General features: G+C 40.5%; 1 protein-coding gene across 2 annotated transcripts in view; it reads left to right on the forward strand.

Annotated features, from left to right (window-relative positions):
* Positions 1 to 12,551, forward strand: part of cdh4 (cadherin 4, type 1, R-cadherin (retinal)) — a 317,295-nt gene extending 304,744 nt beyond the window's left edge. For both annotated transcript variants that reach the window (XM_049471659.1, XM_049471660.1), the window contains 6 exons: positions 3,572 to 3,714; positions 5,866 to 6,102; positions 7,307 to 7,540; positions 7,760 to 7,899; positions 8,932 to 9,096; positions 10,509 to 12,551. In XM_049471659.1, the coding sequence (XP_049327616.1) occupies positions 3,572 to 3,714; positions 5,866 to 6,102; positions 7,307 to 7,540; positions 7,760 to 7,899; positions 8,932 to 9,096; positions 10,509 to 10,715 (1,126 nt within the window). In that variant the 3' untranslated portion in view covers positions 10,716 to 12,551. The remainder of the gene's footprint in view (positions 1 to 3,571; positions 3,715 to 5,865; positions 6,103 to 7,306; positions 7,541 to 7,759; positions 7,900 to 8,931; positions 9,097 to 10,508) is intronic.
* The last annotated feature ends 7,035 nt before the right edge of the window (positions 12,552 to 19,586 follow it).

Genomic DNA, 19,586 nt, shown 5'->3' on the forward strand with positions numbered 1-19,586 from the left:
GGTTTTTTGGAAATAGTGTACCTCTTGGTGGGAGATTTTTGCGAGAGAAACAGGGTGGACATTTCAACAGATTGGCCACCATTTAGGCTATCCAACAGTTGTGTTGTGAATGATAAACCATGACTACTACAGACTGTAACCAAATCATCTGGTTAGAATCCAGTGTGGGTCAGGGTTAAGTATGAGGCGTTGTGTTAAGCACTTATCTTCACAATCTTACTTTTCATGTAGATCAACACACTGCCTTAATTGCTGGTGTGATGATCTGTGGTGAGCATTTCAATCTTACCTTCGCTGTAGAGCAACACACTGCCTCAACTGCTGGTGTGATGATCTGGGTAGCCATCACACACAACAATCGGTTTCTCCTTGGTAGTGATACAAGTGACGCTAGCAGCCCAGCTTTATGTGCAGGACATCTTACGGCTACATGTGTTGCCTTTAGGGGCAGGCTCTTAGCTAGCAATTTTCAGCAGGATAATGCTCGCCCACACACAGCAAGCATTTCCCTAAAATGTCACCTCCAAGTTGCAACATTTCTTTAGCCTTCCGGTCACCAGATTTTTCGCCAATCGAGCATTTACAGGATCAGTTTGGACACCAGCTTCAGCACTCTACAAGAGACCTTGCAGATTCTACAGGCCTAGCTGCAACATCTGTCTGCAACAAATTTATACCCAACAATATCTCCTCTTGTATCCAGTCTAGGATAGTTTCTTTTTGCTTTACATCATCATTACACTCACACATAATGCTTCATTCCATTTCAATGTCAACTTCTTGGAGAATTATTTTTTAGTCAGTCAGTATAAATTCCCAGTGCATGCAGAATAATTTGAGGGTGGCATGACACACACTGCATTTCAGCAGACAGGCCTCACTCCAGCTGCACTTGGGAGACAAGCTAAATGCTTTTAACTGACTTTCTCCTGGTCCCAGTGTCCGGCGCTGCCTCAGTTGTCTGGCAACGGGGTGGAGAGGTCATTGAGTAATGAGCTAGACCAGTCCCCAGCCCCACTCTCTCTGTCTGTCTGTCTCTCCTCTCCATCGATCGCCTTCTCTGCCCAGGCCGAGACTGTTCGACAGGCACTGTGCCATCTTTGTGGTATTGATCCAGAATTAAGCTCACTTCAAAACACACACACACAAATACACACTTCACATGTGCTGCTTCGTGACTCACTCTATAGAACTCAAGGTTTTGATTGTTGTTGTCTTGGAACCAAGTTATGCAGTGTATGTAACTACTTTGTATATCTTGCCAAATGCAAAAGTCACGAGCCAGCAAAATGCAACCTGATCTTTTTACCTCAAGGAATGGCTTTGGAACATCCACTCCCACACCTGTATAAGTTGTGAGGTGTTACCTTGTGAGTTTGAACCAGTCATAGAAGGCATTGGGTGATTATAAACATGACCAGTGGACTCTGGCTAGAATTATCTATGTCAAAAAACAAGCAACTCGCATTTTTTTCAAAAGGCCCCCACATATATCCCACACACAGTTTAATGCAGCTTTCCATATCTTCTAATGGGACATGGCAAAAGTCATGGGACACAATACTAGTTCCTGTACTGTGAAAACCTATGTAGATTTGTGTTGAGCATCATGTGGATATATGTGTTTATACAAGGCTTTTAAAAAGGTTCTTAGAATTTGCGCATCACATTTTCTTAAAGAGTTTCTCTGAAAGGTTCTTTAGGGAATCAAGAGTGCAAAAGTGGTTCTTTTATAGCGTCGCTCCAAAGAACGCCGTTGATCTTTGTGCCGCATTCTCTCAAGACTGTAAATAGCTCTAACAGCTCGAGTGAAAACATCCATCTCTGTACTCTAAAACTTATTTAAGTTGTTTGCCAGAGAAGTGCAACTGCCATCTAACACTTCAAATGCATTTTACAGCTAAAAAGAGATGCAGACAAGCTGTCGCCCACACTGGCCACCTTTCCACTTTATCTTTATGAATCGTATTCAGGGACAGTTGTTTTTTTTTTTCCTTTCTTTCTTTCTTTCTTTCTTTCTTTCTTTTTTGTTTGCTGCATCTACACGCAGCCTGCACACAGTGTCAGTCTATAAAAACGAACAAACGACAGCACGTTTTTCTGAACTGCTTATAAACTACGCTTTACTAGGCTAATTATTTGGCCATTCATCAGACGAGCAGACACCACCCGCTGACTGATTCTGGAAGCGTCTGTCTGACCTTGGCCACTATATCAATAGCAAGGCAGCCAGCACCAAAGCCACATCAATTATTCAGTATTCTGTGAAATAATAATTATGTGTCAGCTCAGATATTTGATTGAGTATGAATAATTCTGCTTTGCTTTGCTGTGCTGTGGATCAGGACTCAGCCCCTGTATTAAACATATACTGCTGCTGATTATAAACTGTCTGTATGGATCTGCTGTGCAGTGAAAGCTACATGTTTCAAGGCTACAGTGTGTGTTTGAATCTCTTATGAAGCACAGGTGTGATATGTTTGCTTGGTGGGACTTTATGAATAGATGTGATAATTAGTGATAGTAATTTACATATCAGGGACATACTGTATGTACTAATGGAAAATGCTGGATTGGATGTTTAAGTGTGAATAAATTTGAATTCTCTAACAAATGTAGCGCTTAATTAATTAATAGAACTGCTTGTAGCACACTACAATGTAAAGCTAAGTAAACAAAAGAAACCGATTTATTTGACTTTCCTAGCTGACAGCATCCAGTATATATTTATTGATGGTAAACTCCATTTCATAAGTTAATATCTATCTATTTCTGCAGTTTAGGCCTGTAACACTTCCCAACAGGTTTTTATGGGGCAATTAAGAGGTAGTAATGATGTCTTGTGAACACGTGGTTGTAATTACAATTTGGTACAAAAGCAGTATCCGCAAATGGTCTTAGGATTCTATGAATTTACTTTGGAATTACTTTGACAAACGTTTTAAACAATAATGGCACTTTTCAAAACTTTAATGGGAAAAACAGGTGCCGTACATTTTCCATGTTCAGAAGCTGGGACTGGAAAAGATTTTTACAGTGTATTGAAAAGTGTATTCAGATCAGACGATTCAATATTCCTGATCAATGCTTTTGGTATTGGAAAAAAAAGACGTAGCACTTTTCTACAAACCAAAGAATGCTTTAGAATCACGTTTTTACACACAACCATTTATACTCAGAACTTATTCACACACGACAGCCAATAGCGCACAGCTTACTCTCAACCGGAAACGACCGTCCACCTGGAGGACTGCGTCAGACACCACAGCGTTTACCCAGGACCGGCCAATCCATATCTGGGCACACAGTCATACATACCTTTGCACACACACATACACACCAGATCAATATATAAATATATACAGAGTATTCAATTTTTCTAGGTAATTTTTAGAGTACCCAATTTACTTGAACCTAAGACACCAATGCTGGGAGGCAAATGTGCCAACCACTAACCAACCGTGGTACTTTATCTGTAACACTAATGCTTGATCAGCTTTACCTAAACAGACTGCAGTGTGATTATAAAATATGGCTCATGCTTAGTTGTTTTTTTTCTCTCCATCTATAGGTACTCTAAGCTGTCTGACCCAGGAAACTGGCTCCGAATCAACAGAACCAATGGTCAGATCACCACTACAGCCATACTCGACCGGGAGTCACCTTATGTGAAGAATAACGTGTATGAAGCAACCTTTCTGGCTGTAGACAATGGTAAGCATGACCACATTCAGCAATCGAAGATATGGACAGAATTATTGGGAATCTAAAATTAAAGATATTACTTATTTAAGGCTGGAGCATTGCTGTAAAGATTTGGTTGCATTTGGCAACAAGAGATAAACTCTTACTTCTGTCCAGACAGTGTGTGTGTTTATTTTTACGCTAGGGAAGACGAGACTGTATAGGGCAGGCAGAACACAACCTGAGTAAAGCTTGAGTGAGGTTTTGGTGCTCAGTCGATTGGAACCCCCAACAATCACAAGCGCATTTCTCCTCTGATTGGATTTCACTTTATTTGCTGTGCTCTGCTCAGCCACGAAGGAGCTTAGACGATATGGGAGCACAGTCACAACAGACTCGACAGTCCATTTTGACCACAGCCAGCGGCCGAAGGGTACTTGCCTTTTTCCTCCTACTCCAAGCTCAAAGAAAGCATGGAGTGAAGCGTAGATTGCTGACCAGATTTACTGAACTGGCTTTGCACGCTACAGTGTGAAACTGCATGATGAACAAATTGGCCGGTCGGGGCATAACAACACAGTGCTGAATTTCACACAAGCTACCTCTCCGTGGGATATTAAAGACTGGAGTTTTCCCCCCGTTTTTTTCCTCCAGGAGTCCACAGCGTCAGACAGCGCTTTAAGTCATATCTGCACAACAGCATTTCTCAGAATCGATCTGTATCTAATATGTATTTCCCTGAAGTCGGCAGAAGTGGAGTTTGGGAGTATGCAGCAGGCTTCCATAAAGCCCCACGTTTGTTTGTCTGCATCAAACTTAGCCGCAGGGAACAGATGTGCTTGTTTTTTTTCCAGGAAAGTCATTTCAAAAAGGTGTTCCTCAAGAAAGCCCAACTCCATTAAAGACAAAAGAGGTGTGTGAAGTATTTATGCATCGTTTCATTTGTCGTATCTGTCACCACAGGGAGTTTTTAAGAGGGATACAGGGTGTAAACCACTCCATCACACCTCAGTCATCTCCCTCCTCTCAGCCCACTCCCCAATTCTTCCTTCATTTTCTCTGTCACCCTCCACTTCTCTCTCTTTCTCTTCTCTTTAAAAGTCTTTGCTTCTTCCATCTGTTTCTTAGTCGGCTGTATTTATGCAGGCTTTACTCTCCACTCCAGCAGCTTCAGTTTGAAGTAAACTTTCACTGAGTCTGACCATTCAAATTCACACAAAACAGGGCTTAACATTAGTTACAGCAAGACACAGCAATGGAAAATGAAAAATAATCATTCTAATCTTTGATTAGAACTGATATTTTAAGGTTTCCATTCTTGTGTCAATTATTTTGTAATGAATATTTTTTGGATGCTTGAATTACATTTAAATGAACCCTGTTTAATTCAATTCTAATCTTTACCCTGAATTTAACTTTCCTATTTAGGGTTTAGGGAAGGGTGAAGTTTTAGGGTTGATTTAAGGTTAAGGTTAACCATTAATGGTTAAGTGAACCATTAAATTATACAACGTACATTTAAATTCAACGTAGAGTTCAGTTGCATTTAACACATATTCAATTGAATGTTAGTTGAATATGATGTGAGCTTCTATTAGATGTTAATAATAGAGCATCCAAATAAAATAATTTAAATGAAACAATGCATAACTATTTTATACACCTCTTTTGTCTTTATACCAAGTACACTGACAAAAAACATGGGATAGTAGTACTGATTACAGGTTGATTATAAGGTGTTACCTTAAGAAACAGCTTGGAAATGGAACTGTACGTGTGAACAGACGACACTGGCAGAAATCACATGCATGTTCAATGCCAGGTATAGATCCCACTGTGCCGCGGTTTTTAGCCCAGATCATGGCTGAATCATGATGCTCTAGTTTCTGGTTTGTTCTTAAATCGGTTTGGAGTTCTTCTTTTTGCAGCATGCTATTGCAGAATTTATCAGAAATGTTTGAGTCTCCAAGGCAAAGAGAGCTACATTCAGGTGAAATGTTATTATTGGAGATGTGTGAGATAGCAATGATATTGCTTTGGTTGCCTTAGCAATGCTTTCCCCAAAAGAAACACTATCGGCTGGAAATCAGAGCTACCGTACCTGTTACCCTCTCTTTGACTGTATCTCTAAATCTGGTATCACCTTCTTAATCTCTCTCTCTCTCTCTCTGTCTCTTGCAGGGTCTCCTCCTGCGACAGGAACAGGCACTCTACAGATCTATCTGATAGATGTAAATGATAACGTACCGGTGTTGGTGCCCAGGGAGGCTCAGCTGTGCGAGAGGTTGCGGCCGAACTCCAGGATCAACGTCACTGCCTCCGACGCAGACTCTGAACCCAACGCCGGGCCATACGTCTTCGAGCTGCCTTCTTTCCCTCCTTCCGTCCGCCGCAACTGGACCGTCGCTCGGCTGAACGGTGCGACACTCCTACTGTTTTACAATATGGGCGCTTGTTGCAGCTCTTTACAACATTATGCTTAACAAAACTAAGCATTGGTGTTATCATATCTATTCAAGTGGAGCAGGTAGTCATTCTAGAGCTGGAGTTCCTTCAACATAGGAACAAAGGAACTGGACACTATAAGGCGTACCTAAAATGTTTTCACTTTCCCAAAAATGTCAGTGCACTTTATAATCTGGTGCACCCTATGTATGAATTCTACCAGTAAGGTTTTAGGGAGCAGTAAAGCCACTCCGCTGAAGTACACCGGTATAAAGGAGTTTCAGTGAAGTTTTTTCCAGCATCGAGGCTAGAGCAGCATTAGCATTAGCCACTATCCACAGCGCTAGCTCTTTTGCCGTTTAGAGATAAATATTATCAGCCTGTAGCCTGCATGTTTACCGTGTTAAAACAAGATTTGTGGGATGAACCACTAGCTAATTTCACCCTGGCTTACCGGAACACTCAGGGTTTCTTAATGTTGTTGTGCTGTTCGGCGGCATTTACAAGCAGCTAGCACTCGCGGTTAGCCACAAATGCTAATGCTACTGCACCCAGCCTTAGTGGAAATCTGGAAATCTAAGCTTAATGTACATAAACAGAAGCGCTTTACTCACCCATATAAACAGTTTTCAGGAGAGAAATCTGTGTATATTAACATCCAGTGCTAATTCTACTTTAAAAGAAAATGTTTTTTTTTTTTTTTTTAGAATTACAGGTTTGTTTACTTAGCTTAGATTTACTTAACTTTAGTCACATAACTGTTGTATTATGTGCCTTATAATCCAGTGCACCTTATGTATGAAAATAGACCAGAAAATAGATTTTTATTGATAGTGCACCTTTTAATCTGCTGTGCCTTATAGTGTGAATAATACAGTATACATATACTTAGACATGTATTTGGACAAAAGTATTGGGACACCTCACTATCGTTCCAAAGACCATAGTTCCACTGCACCACGGCTTGGCACTGGGGGGGATTTATACCCCTTTAGCCCATGCCTGGCATCCTGGTATTCAACATGGTGCCAACAGGTTCTTGATGAGGTTTATCTGTTGCAGATGAAGTCCTATTCTTTTGGCAGGGACTAGACCAAATGTGTGTGCATGTGAATCTTTTTTTGTGAAAAAAATATGAATAGATCCCTGACCTCCTACCATTATATGTGCTCTACAGGTGAGTACGCCCAACTGAAGCTACGAATCCCCTACCTGGAGGCAGGCATGTATCGAGTGCCCATCCTAGTGTCTGACTCAGGGAACCCTCCTCTGACCAACCGCTCCATGATCAGGGTAAAAGTGTGTCCCTGTGATGATCACGGAGACTGCACTGCGATCGGAGCTGTGGCTTCAGCCAGCCTGGGGACAGGGGCCATTATAGCCATCCTCATCTGCATCATCATACTGCTCAGTAAGTACAGGAATGGAAATTTCTTTTTTTTTTCTCATCCTTTTTTTTGATTGAAGTAAAGCGGCCACTGTTCAGCACAAAGAAAATAATAATTACATTAAAGAAAAGGGGCTTCCTGTCACATCAATCAGAATTACACGAAGAGTGTAAAAGTGTCATAGCCTCTGGTAAAGCTTGTTCTTGGTGGCTGATTCTGTGTGTGTGTGTGTGTGTACACAGGCATGGTGCTGCTCTTCGTTGTGTGGATGAAGCGCAGAGAGAAAGAGCGTCAGACCAAGCCCCTGCTGATCGACCCAGAGGACGACGTGAGGGACAATATACTGAAATACGATGAGGAAGGAGGAGGAGAGGAAGACCAGGTAAGAATTACATTTTCACGTTATACAGAACATGCAAAAATGCATGGGACAGGAACTAATATGGTGTAGCTGATCACAAAAAACGTGCACAAATATATATCAATAACTGGGGCTGCACAATATTGGAAACATTTTACACAATATATATATATATTGCGATATTAAACAGTGCAGGTCCCATGATGTCACCAGCCCTCCCTCCACTCAAACACTGTCTCACGTCCGGACCGATCAAGAGCTGAGTCAACGCTGAGCACTAAAAACTCGAGGAAAACAGCAAAACAACAGTAATCGGCCCTTTAATCAGGCATTTAAATGGCTTTTTAAAAGGTAAATAAGAGCCATTTTTGGGGATTAAAATCGTTAAATCAGCTGTAACTGGAAATATCTGCACAAAACTGTGCTGGACTGAGGTGCACAGCTTTCAACATGTGCATTTACAAGCATGTGCCCTCCCATCGCGTTCCCACTCCCCCTCGCGCTTCTCAGGCAACAGCAGCCTGTCACTCACACAGACACAGAGACAGCGCTGTGTATCTACTCCTTGTAACAAGAATCAAAACACTGCAACATGTGTTTGATTTAATTGCCTTAAGTGATGCAATGCTTAAATTATGACTCTATAGAGCATGACTCTATAGAGCATGGACAACATGATTCCGTTTCCTTATGCTCTGTTTGCTCTGTTTACTGGTGAGATAAACCAAAGCTACTATAGTCCAGTTTTACCCCCTGTACTGGTTTCACATTTTGAGGGACATTGCATTGTCCACGTTTTTTTTACAGCCATTGGTACAGACTGAGGACTATATCTGTATTCATATCTGTATCAATATTTAACATGAAGCATAAATAAGCTCTAATACATTTTGCTTCTGCCAAAGAAGCAGGAGTTTCCCTGGCTTGCTCCTTCACCCAACATCCGCCCACCAGCAAAAAGATAAGCCGCGAGTCGTAGCAGGAGGTCCTTAGTGTCAGACCTGCAGGTGAAACATGAAACCGTTACTTATCACACTTGTAACCTTCTTGCAGGACTATGACCTGAGCCAGCTGCAGCAGCCCGAGACGCTGGACCACATGATGAGCAAGCCAGCGGGAGTGAGGAGAGTGGATGAGAGGCCCATCATCCCCGAGTCTCAGTACCCCATTCGACCCACTCTACCACACCCTGGAGACATCGGAGAATTTATTATTGATGTAGGTCCACTGCCGTGTCCCTCTGGTGGTAAAGCAGGAGTGAGTGTGTGAAGCGAGTGAAGTGAAATGTGGAGGCTTGAAGAAGAAAAAGAGAATACAGAGGATGACTTGGCAGGAGCATTTGTGTGTGTGTGTGTGTTATTGAGTGTATTGTTGTGTTAGGAGGGGAAACTGTTCATGTAAGTAGCCCTCTAGGAGCAGAATTAATGACCTGTCCAGGACAGTTTGGCAATTGCCCTGCTCAGATACCGTAATTCAACTCAGTTAATCACCAGGCTCAGTGTGTTAAAACAGAAAAACAACAAACAGGGCTGAACGCCAGCAGCCTGTGGCTCCATCTGAGAGTAAGTTGGATCATAGGTTAGGGTATATCCTAGTCTAGGGATCAATCCTAAACCATGTTAGACTTAACTAGTACTGGCTAAAGTGACGGTAAGTCAAACACCTTTGTACATATTTGGTGGGGATGTGGAAAACAGGTGGGCAGTGGGGGCTGTAGTTCAGCACAGCTGGCTGCTTTATTGGAAACATTTTCACTGCATGGTACCTATTCAACCTGACTCCTCTCAACGTGGCTTTTTTGCTTTTACATTAGTCAAATTTGGTACCTGGAACCAGGTACTTGAATTAAATCAGGTGGGCTTAAAGGAGAAAACTGGTGTAAGATGGATTTGGGGTGTAGTAAGACATGATGGAGAGTATGCAGTTTTGTCAAATATCGCACAGCATTACAAAATACAGCGCTTTAGTCGATGTACCCATCAGGTTTACAATGCGAGCGATAGGGGCAAATTATTACACTTCTGCAAAAAAATCACTATTTTTACACCAATAACAAGCTCAAAGTAGCTCCACACTTCATTGGTAGAATTTCAAGGTCCCTGACATTTAAATCGAGGCACTGAAAACTTTAAAAGTGCACAGGTGGTTTATTAAAAACTGTTAAACACTTATTTAACACTGTTCATAAACACAGTACCTGGAGGTAGTTCTTCAGTTATCACCATCTTGAAATTAAGTCAAGATAAGTCCACTGATGAGCACAAACAAATAGGTAAGATAAGTGAACGGTATACAAATGAATTCTGTGGAAACTCTGTAGGAGGTGGACTATTCAACAAAGGTTTGTGCTCTTTATCATGTTTCACTGCGAACCAAGTCCATTTCACACCAGAGTTATCCTCTAAGTAGAAAAAGCACAAAACTGTGCGGGAACCCGGCCCTCCAGGACTGGAACTGCCCACCCCGGTTGAATGAACAATTAGACCCCTTAGACTGTATGACCCTCCAGGACCCGAGACGAGAACCACAGGGGGCACAGTGTGAACACACTGATTCACATTATGCACAGACATGAAGTTAAAATGTACCTCTCTCTTTCTCTCTATCTCTTTCTCTCTCTCTCTCTGCAGGGTCTAAGAGCAGCAGATAATGACCCAACGGCTCCCCCGTACGACTCCCTGCTGGTGTTCGACTACGAGGGCAGTGGCTCCACAGCCGGCTCCGTCAGTTCACTCAACTCCTCCAGCTCCGGAGAGCAGGACTACGACTACCTCAATGACTGGGGGCCGCGCTTCAAAAAACTAGCCGACCTCTACGGCGGTGGCGAGGAAGACTGAGGGCGGAGCACTCTGGAGACGGGCGGGGCTGGGGGCGGGACTTAAAGGAGCAGAGACATACCTCGGTTTGGACATTGAAGCGAACAGTGAAGAGCCATAAAAATCCGAGCGTACTGTCGAGCACCCCTGTGGAGACTGTCTGCTGTGAGCCAGAGGGAGTTAGGAAGTTGGAGCCTGCTCCAGACCTTTACTGCAAAACTGCGAGTGTGTTTTTCCTCCGTCGTTTGATTTCTCTGCTGTGGCACGTTCTTCTACGTTATTTTCTCAGATTTAGATTTTTCCGTTTTTCAGGCAGCGTAGGGACGAGCGCTGGTATGAGTGAGAGACTCCAAGGACTCTATTTGCGCTCTCTCTCTCTTCTGCAGCCTCTTCTTCGCTCTTTCACTCAAGAGTGGTATGAATCCACCGACTCTCGTTTCTTTCTCTCTTGACTTGAATTTGATTAGAAACAGAAGCACTGTCATTGATCAAGTGCCTTTTGTGGTGTGTTTTTGTACTGGACTCCTCCTCAGGGTCAGTTGCCATTTTAAAGTCCTTTGTCGTCGCGCGGCACGCTCCCTCGTTCCCTCAGCCCCTCTCCTTCCATACACGCTTTACTTTCATCCGCCTTTGATGGTGCAGAAGAAAAAAATAAATAAAACTTCAACACTGGGAAAAAAGGAAACAAACAGAAACAAACAAGTACGTGGCTTGACGGATTCTCTGGAAGCTGAATTACGGGTGGCAGGCAGTCGCCACTCGTCTAGAATCCCAAACCTACGGTCTTAATTACCAGACCAAACAATTACCCAAGCGACAACCACAGCTAATGAAGTGTGACAGCTTTTAAAAATGAACATTTTTAAGAACAAAAAAGGAAAAGAAAAAAAAAACGAACAAAAAGAAAAAACAAAAAGAAATAAATGGAGAATGCCTTTTCGCTTGGACACTTGCCTGCCTTGTTTTGTGTTGCTTTCCGATTTGTAGAGGTAATCTCTGCATGGCGGAGCAGACGTAGAGAGACCTGCTGAACAAAGCACCGGCTGAACAAAGACGGGGCTGTGAGGACGACGTCACAGAGGAACGCTTATTTCGCTCATTTCGTCTGGAACATTCCCCCTTTTTTAGGTTTATAGGTTGATTAGACTATTATACATGCATGATTTTTCTCAAAGCAGTGTCTCGAATCAATCGCACTTGTTCCTTGTGGTCAGAATGTGAAAAAAAGTAGTTGGCGAAGAATATACAATATACAAAACAAGTATAACCTGTAAAGAACTACAAAAAAAGAAAAAAAAAAGACTCGGAAAATGAGAAAACGCTGTAAAATACATATTTTTTTTAAGTATTACCTGAAACATTTGCTGCTCTCAAGGTCCTTACTGGGCTAAATGGTACTGTTTTGGCCCGGTGGTTTTAAGTGTGTCTGTATGTATGTACGTTCGTACGTATGTATGTGTGTGTGTGTGTATGTTTGTATGCGTGTGTATGTATGTATGCGTGTGCATATATGTACGGTACATGCGCATATGTATCCTGTGTTCTGTAGGAATTTTTAAATTCTCTTTTTCTATTCTCCTCTGTTTTTCTCAGTTCTGATTTTCTTGATTAGTTTCTATGTTTCAGTCCGAGCTTTGATACCGTGTTCTTTTGATATGAGCAGTGTGCTCGGTTCTGTCATGCTGAGAAAAGCCTGTCCTCTGTGTCCTGTCCCGGAGTCTGGGAACGACCGGCGGCTGCGGAGGACTTTACCACCATGCCTGCTTCAAACATTCAGTGTTTCTGAGTTACTCTTTCATTCATCTGAACAACTACTGGATTTGTGCTTTAGAAAATAAACAAGAACTGTTTTGCAAAGGTGGGGTGGTGTAGTGTCATACTGCAGAATTAATGCACACATTCATTATTATTCATTTCTACCTGGTCTGGGTGGGTCTGGAGCCTGAAGAATTCATCCTTTGCAGGGTAGCAGACACAACCTTTCACTCACTCAGGTTTAATTGAGCATAGCCAGTGTGCTAAATTAACTATTGTTATTGTATAAATCACTTGGACAAAGGGAACAAATCCAAAACCCCATCACACTGTTACTCTAGGGTAGACTGTGCTGCATAATTACATTCAGAAGGCTATTTATTCAGGTCAATTTGCTAAGATATATATTAATTAAGTGTTTTAATAATTAAAACATTATTAAAAAATAAAGTGTTTTAATAACATTAAAGAAATATTATTAATTAATAATCTTAACCCCTTTAACAGGCCAGCAAATTGATAAAAATGATATTGCATGCCAAAATCTTGAGGAATTCTATTTAAGCATCACTTAATAATGTTTCATGTTGGATAAGAAACTGCTGAAAATCCTAATTGTAATTGGAATTGAAATTATTAAAAATATATATTATAGTGTGTTTGCAACAGTCTAAATATAATGCATAAAAAAATGGCGCTTTCCAAAACATTTTAAAATCCATGTTTTTGTCAAACCTTTTGTTTCATAATGGTTGTCTAATCTATGTGTATTTTTAAATGTGTTGATTCCTGTTACTGATCTGAAATTATTAAGTGGAGTAGAGAGAACAGGCAGCTTCTCCAAGTAACCTGTAGGAGATTTTAAACCCCTCAAATTTTTCAGAAAGTGAATAACAGATTTTACTGCAGAGAAAAAGGGTTTTGTATCATATACACTTGTAGCCTGTATATGGGTCAAGGCATGTTAAAGGGTTGATGTTAACAATGAAATATTAAACATACATCCATCTTTTTCCTGGTTACGGTGCAATGGGTCCAGAGCTCAAAGGGAATTAAGGATGCACCAAACTTAATGGGCCAAAACTAAAACTTTTTTCATAAATTTTGCAACTTTTTTCACAATTGCATAAATTAAGAAAATTCTTTGGTTCCTGAATATTCTGTGCATTTCTACTGGGAATATCTAATAAAATCAGCATAGCCACTTCACTCATCATATGCATTTGGAGAAACTAGTGAAAAAATGAGATCATAAATGTGCATAGAGTTACCGTCCAATAGAAATCCAATCTCAAGTGATCCACCGAAGATAAATCAGGTCGGCATGCCTTAAACACGCTGATTCACTCACTTACTCACAAGATAACACCTCTTACAACTTACACAGGTGTTTGCATTCCTAAGCTGTTCCCCGAGGTAACGTCATGATCAGTTAATACACTGCCGTCGCTTGATTTATGGTGTAGTGTATAGACTGTACTGGAACTGACTGGTACAGCTGGAACTAGAAGTATACATACACTCTATAAAAAGACACATTTGCATGTCTTTCTCACTGTCTGACATGAAATCAAAATAAACGAGAGAGAGAGAGAGAATTATTAAGGCAACTCTTGCATCCGGACTGCAATTAAAAACAGGAGGAACAGTAATTTTTTTGGATTTCTTTGTCACATGACATGGAGTTCAGTAGCTCCTCCATTTCCACTCTCTGTTGTGTTTACGTGGATCTCCGTGAAAACACGCGTCCAAAGTGTAATTACGGTGCGTGGGAGTGGACAAATAGCTATTTTATTAAATGCGAGGTGACGAAACTCAGAGATGTGTATCCGGACAGGACTAAAATAACCGAAGGACCACAGAGTTTACTGAAAAACAGTAGGTAACTCTGTAATTTTCTGTCAGAGGACGTCTGAGAAAAAAACGTACATGGTCGTTCCGGATGGGGATAAAATCACAGAGGACACCCCATTTGCAGGAAGTTATTAAAATGTCAAAAGAAATCATATCTCTCTCATTATTCTGTGGCAAATATTTGGCAAATATAAATAATTTTGGTAATCCTAATTGACCTAAAAAGGTTTATACTTATTTAATTTCAGAAAGTCTTTAGTCTTTTTATATGCCCTTAAAAATTTACAAAAACAACTTTTAACATCTGGACAAACATGAACACAGGAACACAGAAAGTAGCCGCCCCCTCGCCGGCTCTCTGGTCCCACTGGTGACATATCTTTACCGTCCTGCTGCAGAATATTTCCTGACTTATCAGCATGTATTTAAAATGAGCCGTGAGAGACGAGGCCGGTGACCTGACCGACTGAAGCTCGGTCCTCTCCGAGGGCATTCATCATCATTAAAGCAGCAGGCCTGCCACTGATGATGAAGGCCCTGCAGAGGGACTGTGAGCTGGAGACCAGAATAACTAGCAAATCAAAGGGGAGGAAGAGAAAAAAATGGGATGGGGGTGGAGGGGGGCTAAGGGTTCCTGGTTGGAAGTGCAGCGGGAGGCTTAACTTGTTCCATTCGTTTAGCAAATGAGACAGAAATGGGCCTTTTTCCCACTGTTGGAGTAGCCGGTTCCACTATGCTTTGAGATCTTTGTACAAAAAGTACACCAAAAAATATTGATGGCCAAAAACACTCCCATAGGAACTTTTAACAAAAAAAAATCTCTACAAGTCACATTTTTTTAAACTATAGACGTCAAATTTAGAACAATCATAGACAGAAAAATAGCTACACCTTATCAAACACTGCATTAACATTATAGTAAGACTGCAGCAACCACCAAGCAAGCCCTTAGTACCAGTCTAACAACATCTAAGCAACCCCTTACCACACATTAGCAAAGAACATCTATGCCACAGCAACACCTCGGTAAACACATACAAAGCACCTAACAACATCTTAGTAACCCCTTAGCAACACCTTAACAACAAATACCATAGCAACACCTTCACAAATAACATATATGCCATAGCAACACATTAACAAAGAAAATATATGCCACAGCAACACCTAAACAAAGAACATATATGCCATAGCAACATCTTAGTAACCTAATTAGTTAGCAACACCTTAACAACAAATACCCTAGCAACACCTTAACAAAGAACATATATCCCATAGCAACATCTTAGTAACCACTTAGTTAGCAACAAATACCATAGCAACACCTTAACAAATAACATATTTGCCATAGCAACATCTTAGTAACCACACAGTTAGCAACATCTTAGCAACAAATACCATAGCAACACATTAACAAATAACATATATGCCATAGCAACACCTTAACAAAGAAAATATATGCCACAGCAACACCTAAACAAAGAACATATATGCCATAGCAACATCTTAGTAACCTAATTAGTTAGCAACACCTTAACAACAAATACCATAGCAACACCTTAACAAAGAACATATATGCCATAGCAACACCTAAACAAAGAACATATATGCCATAGCAACATCTTAGTAACCTAATTAGTTAGCAACACCTTAACAACAAATACCATAGCAACACCTTAACAAAGAACATATATGCCATAGCAACACCTTAACAAAGAACATATATCCCATAGCAACATCTTAGTAACCACTTAGTTAGCAACATCTTAGCAACAAATACCATAGCAACACATTTGCAACCAATATCCATATAACAATGCAAAGCTGCCATCTCAATTACAGTTTCTGCAGGTGCTGTACTGCATAACCATTCAAAACCTACAGTAGACTTTTCAAATTCTCTCTCTCTCTCTCTTTCTCTCTCTATCACACACTAATAGAAGGAACCTAAGAGGGCCAACAATTGTCATTTGTGCTTCATCTCCATTATTCATGTGCGAGGAGAGAGTGAGAAAGAGAGAAAGAGAGAGAGGGGTTGAGAGAGAGAGAGAGAGAGAGAGAGAGGGGTTGAGAGTGTGAGAGAGAGAGAGGGGTTGATAGAGAGAGAGGGGTTGAGAGTGTGAGAGAGAGAGAGAGAGAGCGCGCTGTGGGAGATTGACACACTCCGTGGTCGTGTCTATCAATTAGTTCTTTGATTAATCCCTTGCTTTAATCTCATCAAGTGGAACACTGCTAATTACCCACAGACGAGAGGAGGGGGGGAGGCAGGAAGTTAAAACGCCAGGCCTGGGAGTTGCTGAGGGGTGTGTGTGTGTGTGTGTGTTGAAGTGAGAGATGGACAACATGAGGGAGAGCAACAAAGACTAAAAGAAGATGAGTAAGGTAAAGTTTAGGACTATTTTAGTTGGTCAGGTACAGTTTAACAATGTAAATGTGTGTGTCCCAACTGTGTAGTAAATACTTATACTAACTATTTTTTTTATTATGAATTGTGCAGTATAGATTAAAGTGACGAAGTCGAGTGTACTGTAATGTGAAAGCTACTAAAATAAGAAAACGGGGCTAAAGATGCAAGTGCATTATTACCAGTGTTGGTACACTTCATCACTTCCTGTTAGCAGAAAATGGGTAAGTACATTAATCATTTGTTAAGATTAGTAAACACTTTCTAATTTCTCAGTGTTTCAGGCCCTAAGAATTCTACTAATGAAGTGTGGAGCTACTTTGAGCTTGTTAGTGGTGCAGAAATTGTGATTTCTTTGCATGGGTAACTCTATGCCCCTATTTCTAGCATTATTAGCCTGTTGGAAGCATTGGCTAAAAGCTCTGTATTTTGAAATGCTGGGTGTGAACAGAAATGGGCTACTCTAGAAAAGTTCATACTCGTTATTATGTTTCACTACAACCCAAGTCATTTCCTACTAGAGTTCTCCTTTAACATTTTAAGTATTCAACACTTGAATAAACTAATATATACTAGAAGTACAATTAGTACGATTCAGTATATTTTAGTTCACATATTTAATTCTAAATAACCAGTGTCTGAAGTGGAACAAAAACTTCTATTACTTAACTTATTTAAATTATTTATGTTGATGCTGAAATTTAGTAACTTCCTCACAGTATGTATAAATATTAGCTTATTTTTTGCAGTAAAATAATTACTTGATTAATGAGCTGATTAATGAACAGTTCTTGCAGAATCAGAACTCGCATCATGTAGTCGTGCTGTACTGTGAACCTGAGTGTACAGGCCGTTTCAAACAGATAACAAACACTCAAAAAAAAGGGTAAACACTGCATCAACAACATAATAAGACAGACCATAGCAACCAGCATCTGTATAATAGCAACACCATGTAAACCACCTAGCAAGCCCTTAGTAGCAGCATAGCAACATCTAAAGAACCACTCTAGCCACACCAAAGCAATGAACATCTATGCCACTGCAACACCTGTGCAACCAACTCTTTACCACAACAAGTGCCTAGCAACCACTTAGCATCTAATACCATAGCAACACCTAAGCAACGACTGTGGAAAAAAAGGGCCAGTACTCAACTATGTTAGATGTTGATGCTTAAATGTAGTATTTACCTCACAGTGTTAATAAATATTACTTTCAGAATTGCAGTAAAAATGTTTACTTGATTAATGAGTTAAAACATTCTTGCAGAATCAGACCTTGCATCATGTAGTCGAGCTGTACTGTGAACCTTAAAATAAATAAATACTCTAAATAAATGTTCTTTTCTAATTTCAAGTACGGTAAAAATTAAAAAACAGGATGCTTCTGACAATGTGCAACTAAAAATCAATCATCCCATTCTTGATTAAATCATTGCACTCATCAACAGTTCAAGCAAATTAAAAATTAAAATCACGTTATATACAGTGCATGTGCTAAACCTGCACTATAAGAGCTAAAAAACATCAACATAAAAGGTTAAATCTCTGGGGCTGTCAAACGTGTGCGAGTGTGTGTTCTCGGGTGCTAATTGAGTGCTGGTAGTTTAGTGCTGAAGCAGCTTCTGTTTGTGCAGGACTCCAGCATTGCTGACTCAGCAGAAGCTATTTTTAGGCTTTTTAGAGATTAGAAAAGAAAGAGATGGAGGATGAGAGGGTTGCAGTTTTTGGCCGCTTGACCATAAACCTCTGTGTTTTGGATGGGTGGCTTTTGCCAGCTGAAATTAAACACGATAATCAACGTAATAGTGTCCGGTTGACATTAGGGGTTGTATAACTTGTAAATTTAAGTAGTTCACTTTATTTTTATTTGACTAGTCAAAATTTCCGTATCTGAATTTAAAAGAACATCAGGAGATCACCATAAGAAAAAGCAGTGCTTGAACAGCTTTTTTCTTTTATGTGCATCAAGTTACTCGGAAATCTGCTGCAGCTTCTGCTCTAACTTGAAAAGACCCTTAGCCAACAACAGGAGTGTATGGTTAGATTAGAAATACAAAAGGAAAGACAAAAAACAATGCTGCTACAATTACAGCACATGCTCTTTCTATAAATAGTAAATTAAGCTCTTCTTAGCAATTAAATGACAATATATTGCAAAGTATAGCATAATAAATTTAATATAGCATCACTGTATCTCATGCTAACTGCAACGTGCATGTAAGCTAGCCTTCATTGTGGTATTCCAGTCAATGGCCAGTAGGTAGAGCCTGGTGTCTTTTTATTTTTATTTAATTTTGACATGCTAGTGTCTCCAACATGTTCCGTCTTGATATCAGGTGTGATGTTAGCTGTTAGCACTGGATGCTGCATTTTGAGTGAGATGAAAAGCTGCTTTTTAGATCATGTTTCTGCATTTCTGTTATTGTTATTTCTTCTTCTAACCTAGTTGATGGCTCCCTAATGCGGCAACTAGTTGATTAGTCCATGCAACCTAAATATTACACTGGTTTGTGTTTAAAATGCTGCACTACAAAAACTTTAGCTACTTAAAGTTTCACTTACTGCTGACACAGATTTACAAATGCACACACAGATAGTCTGTATCATCTACAGAGGTTGGACAATGAAACTGAAACACCTGGTTTTAGACCACAGTAATTTATTGTCTCGATGGACAGTTCTGGTGGAAACAGGAGAGTTGAGGTGCACATTGAATTCTGCCGTGATTTGAGCAGCCGTGGTTTTATGTTTTTTGGATACAATCCGGGTTAGCACCCGAACATCCCTTTCAGACAGCTTCCTCTTACAGCGTCCACAGTTAATCCTGTTGGATGTGGTTGGTCCTTCTTGGTGGTATGCTGACATTTCCCTGGA

Source organism: Astyanax mexicanus, chromosome 24, assembly GCF_023375975.1.
Source record: "Astyanax mexicanus isolate ESR-SI-001 chromosome 24, AstMex3_surface, whole genome shotgun sequence".
NCBI lineage: Eukaryota > Metazoa > Chordata > Actinopteri > Characiformes > Acestrorhamphidae > Astyanax > Astyanax mexicanus.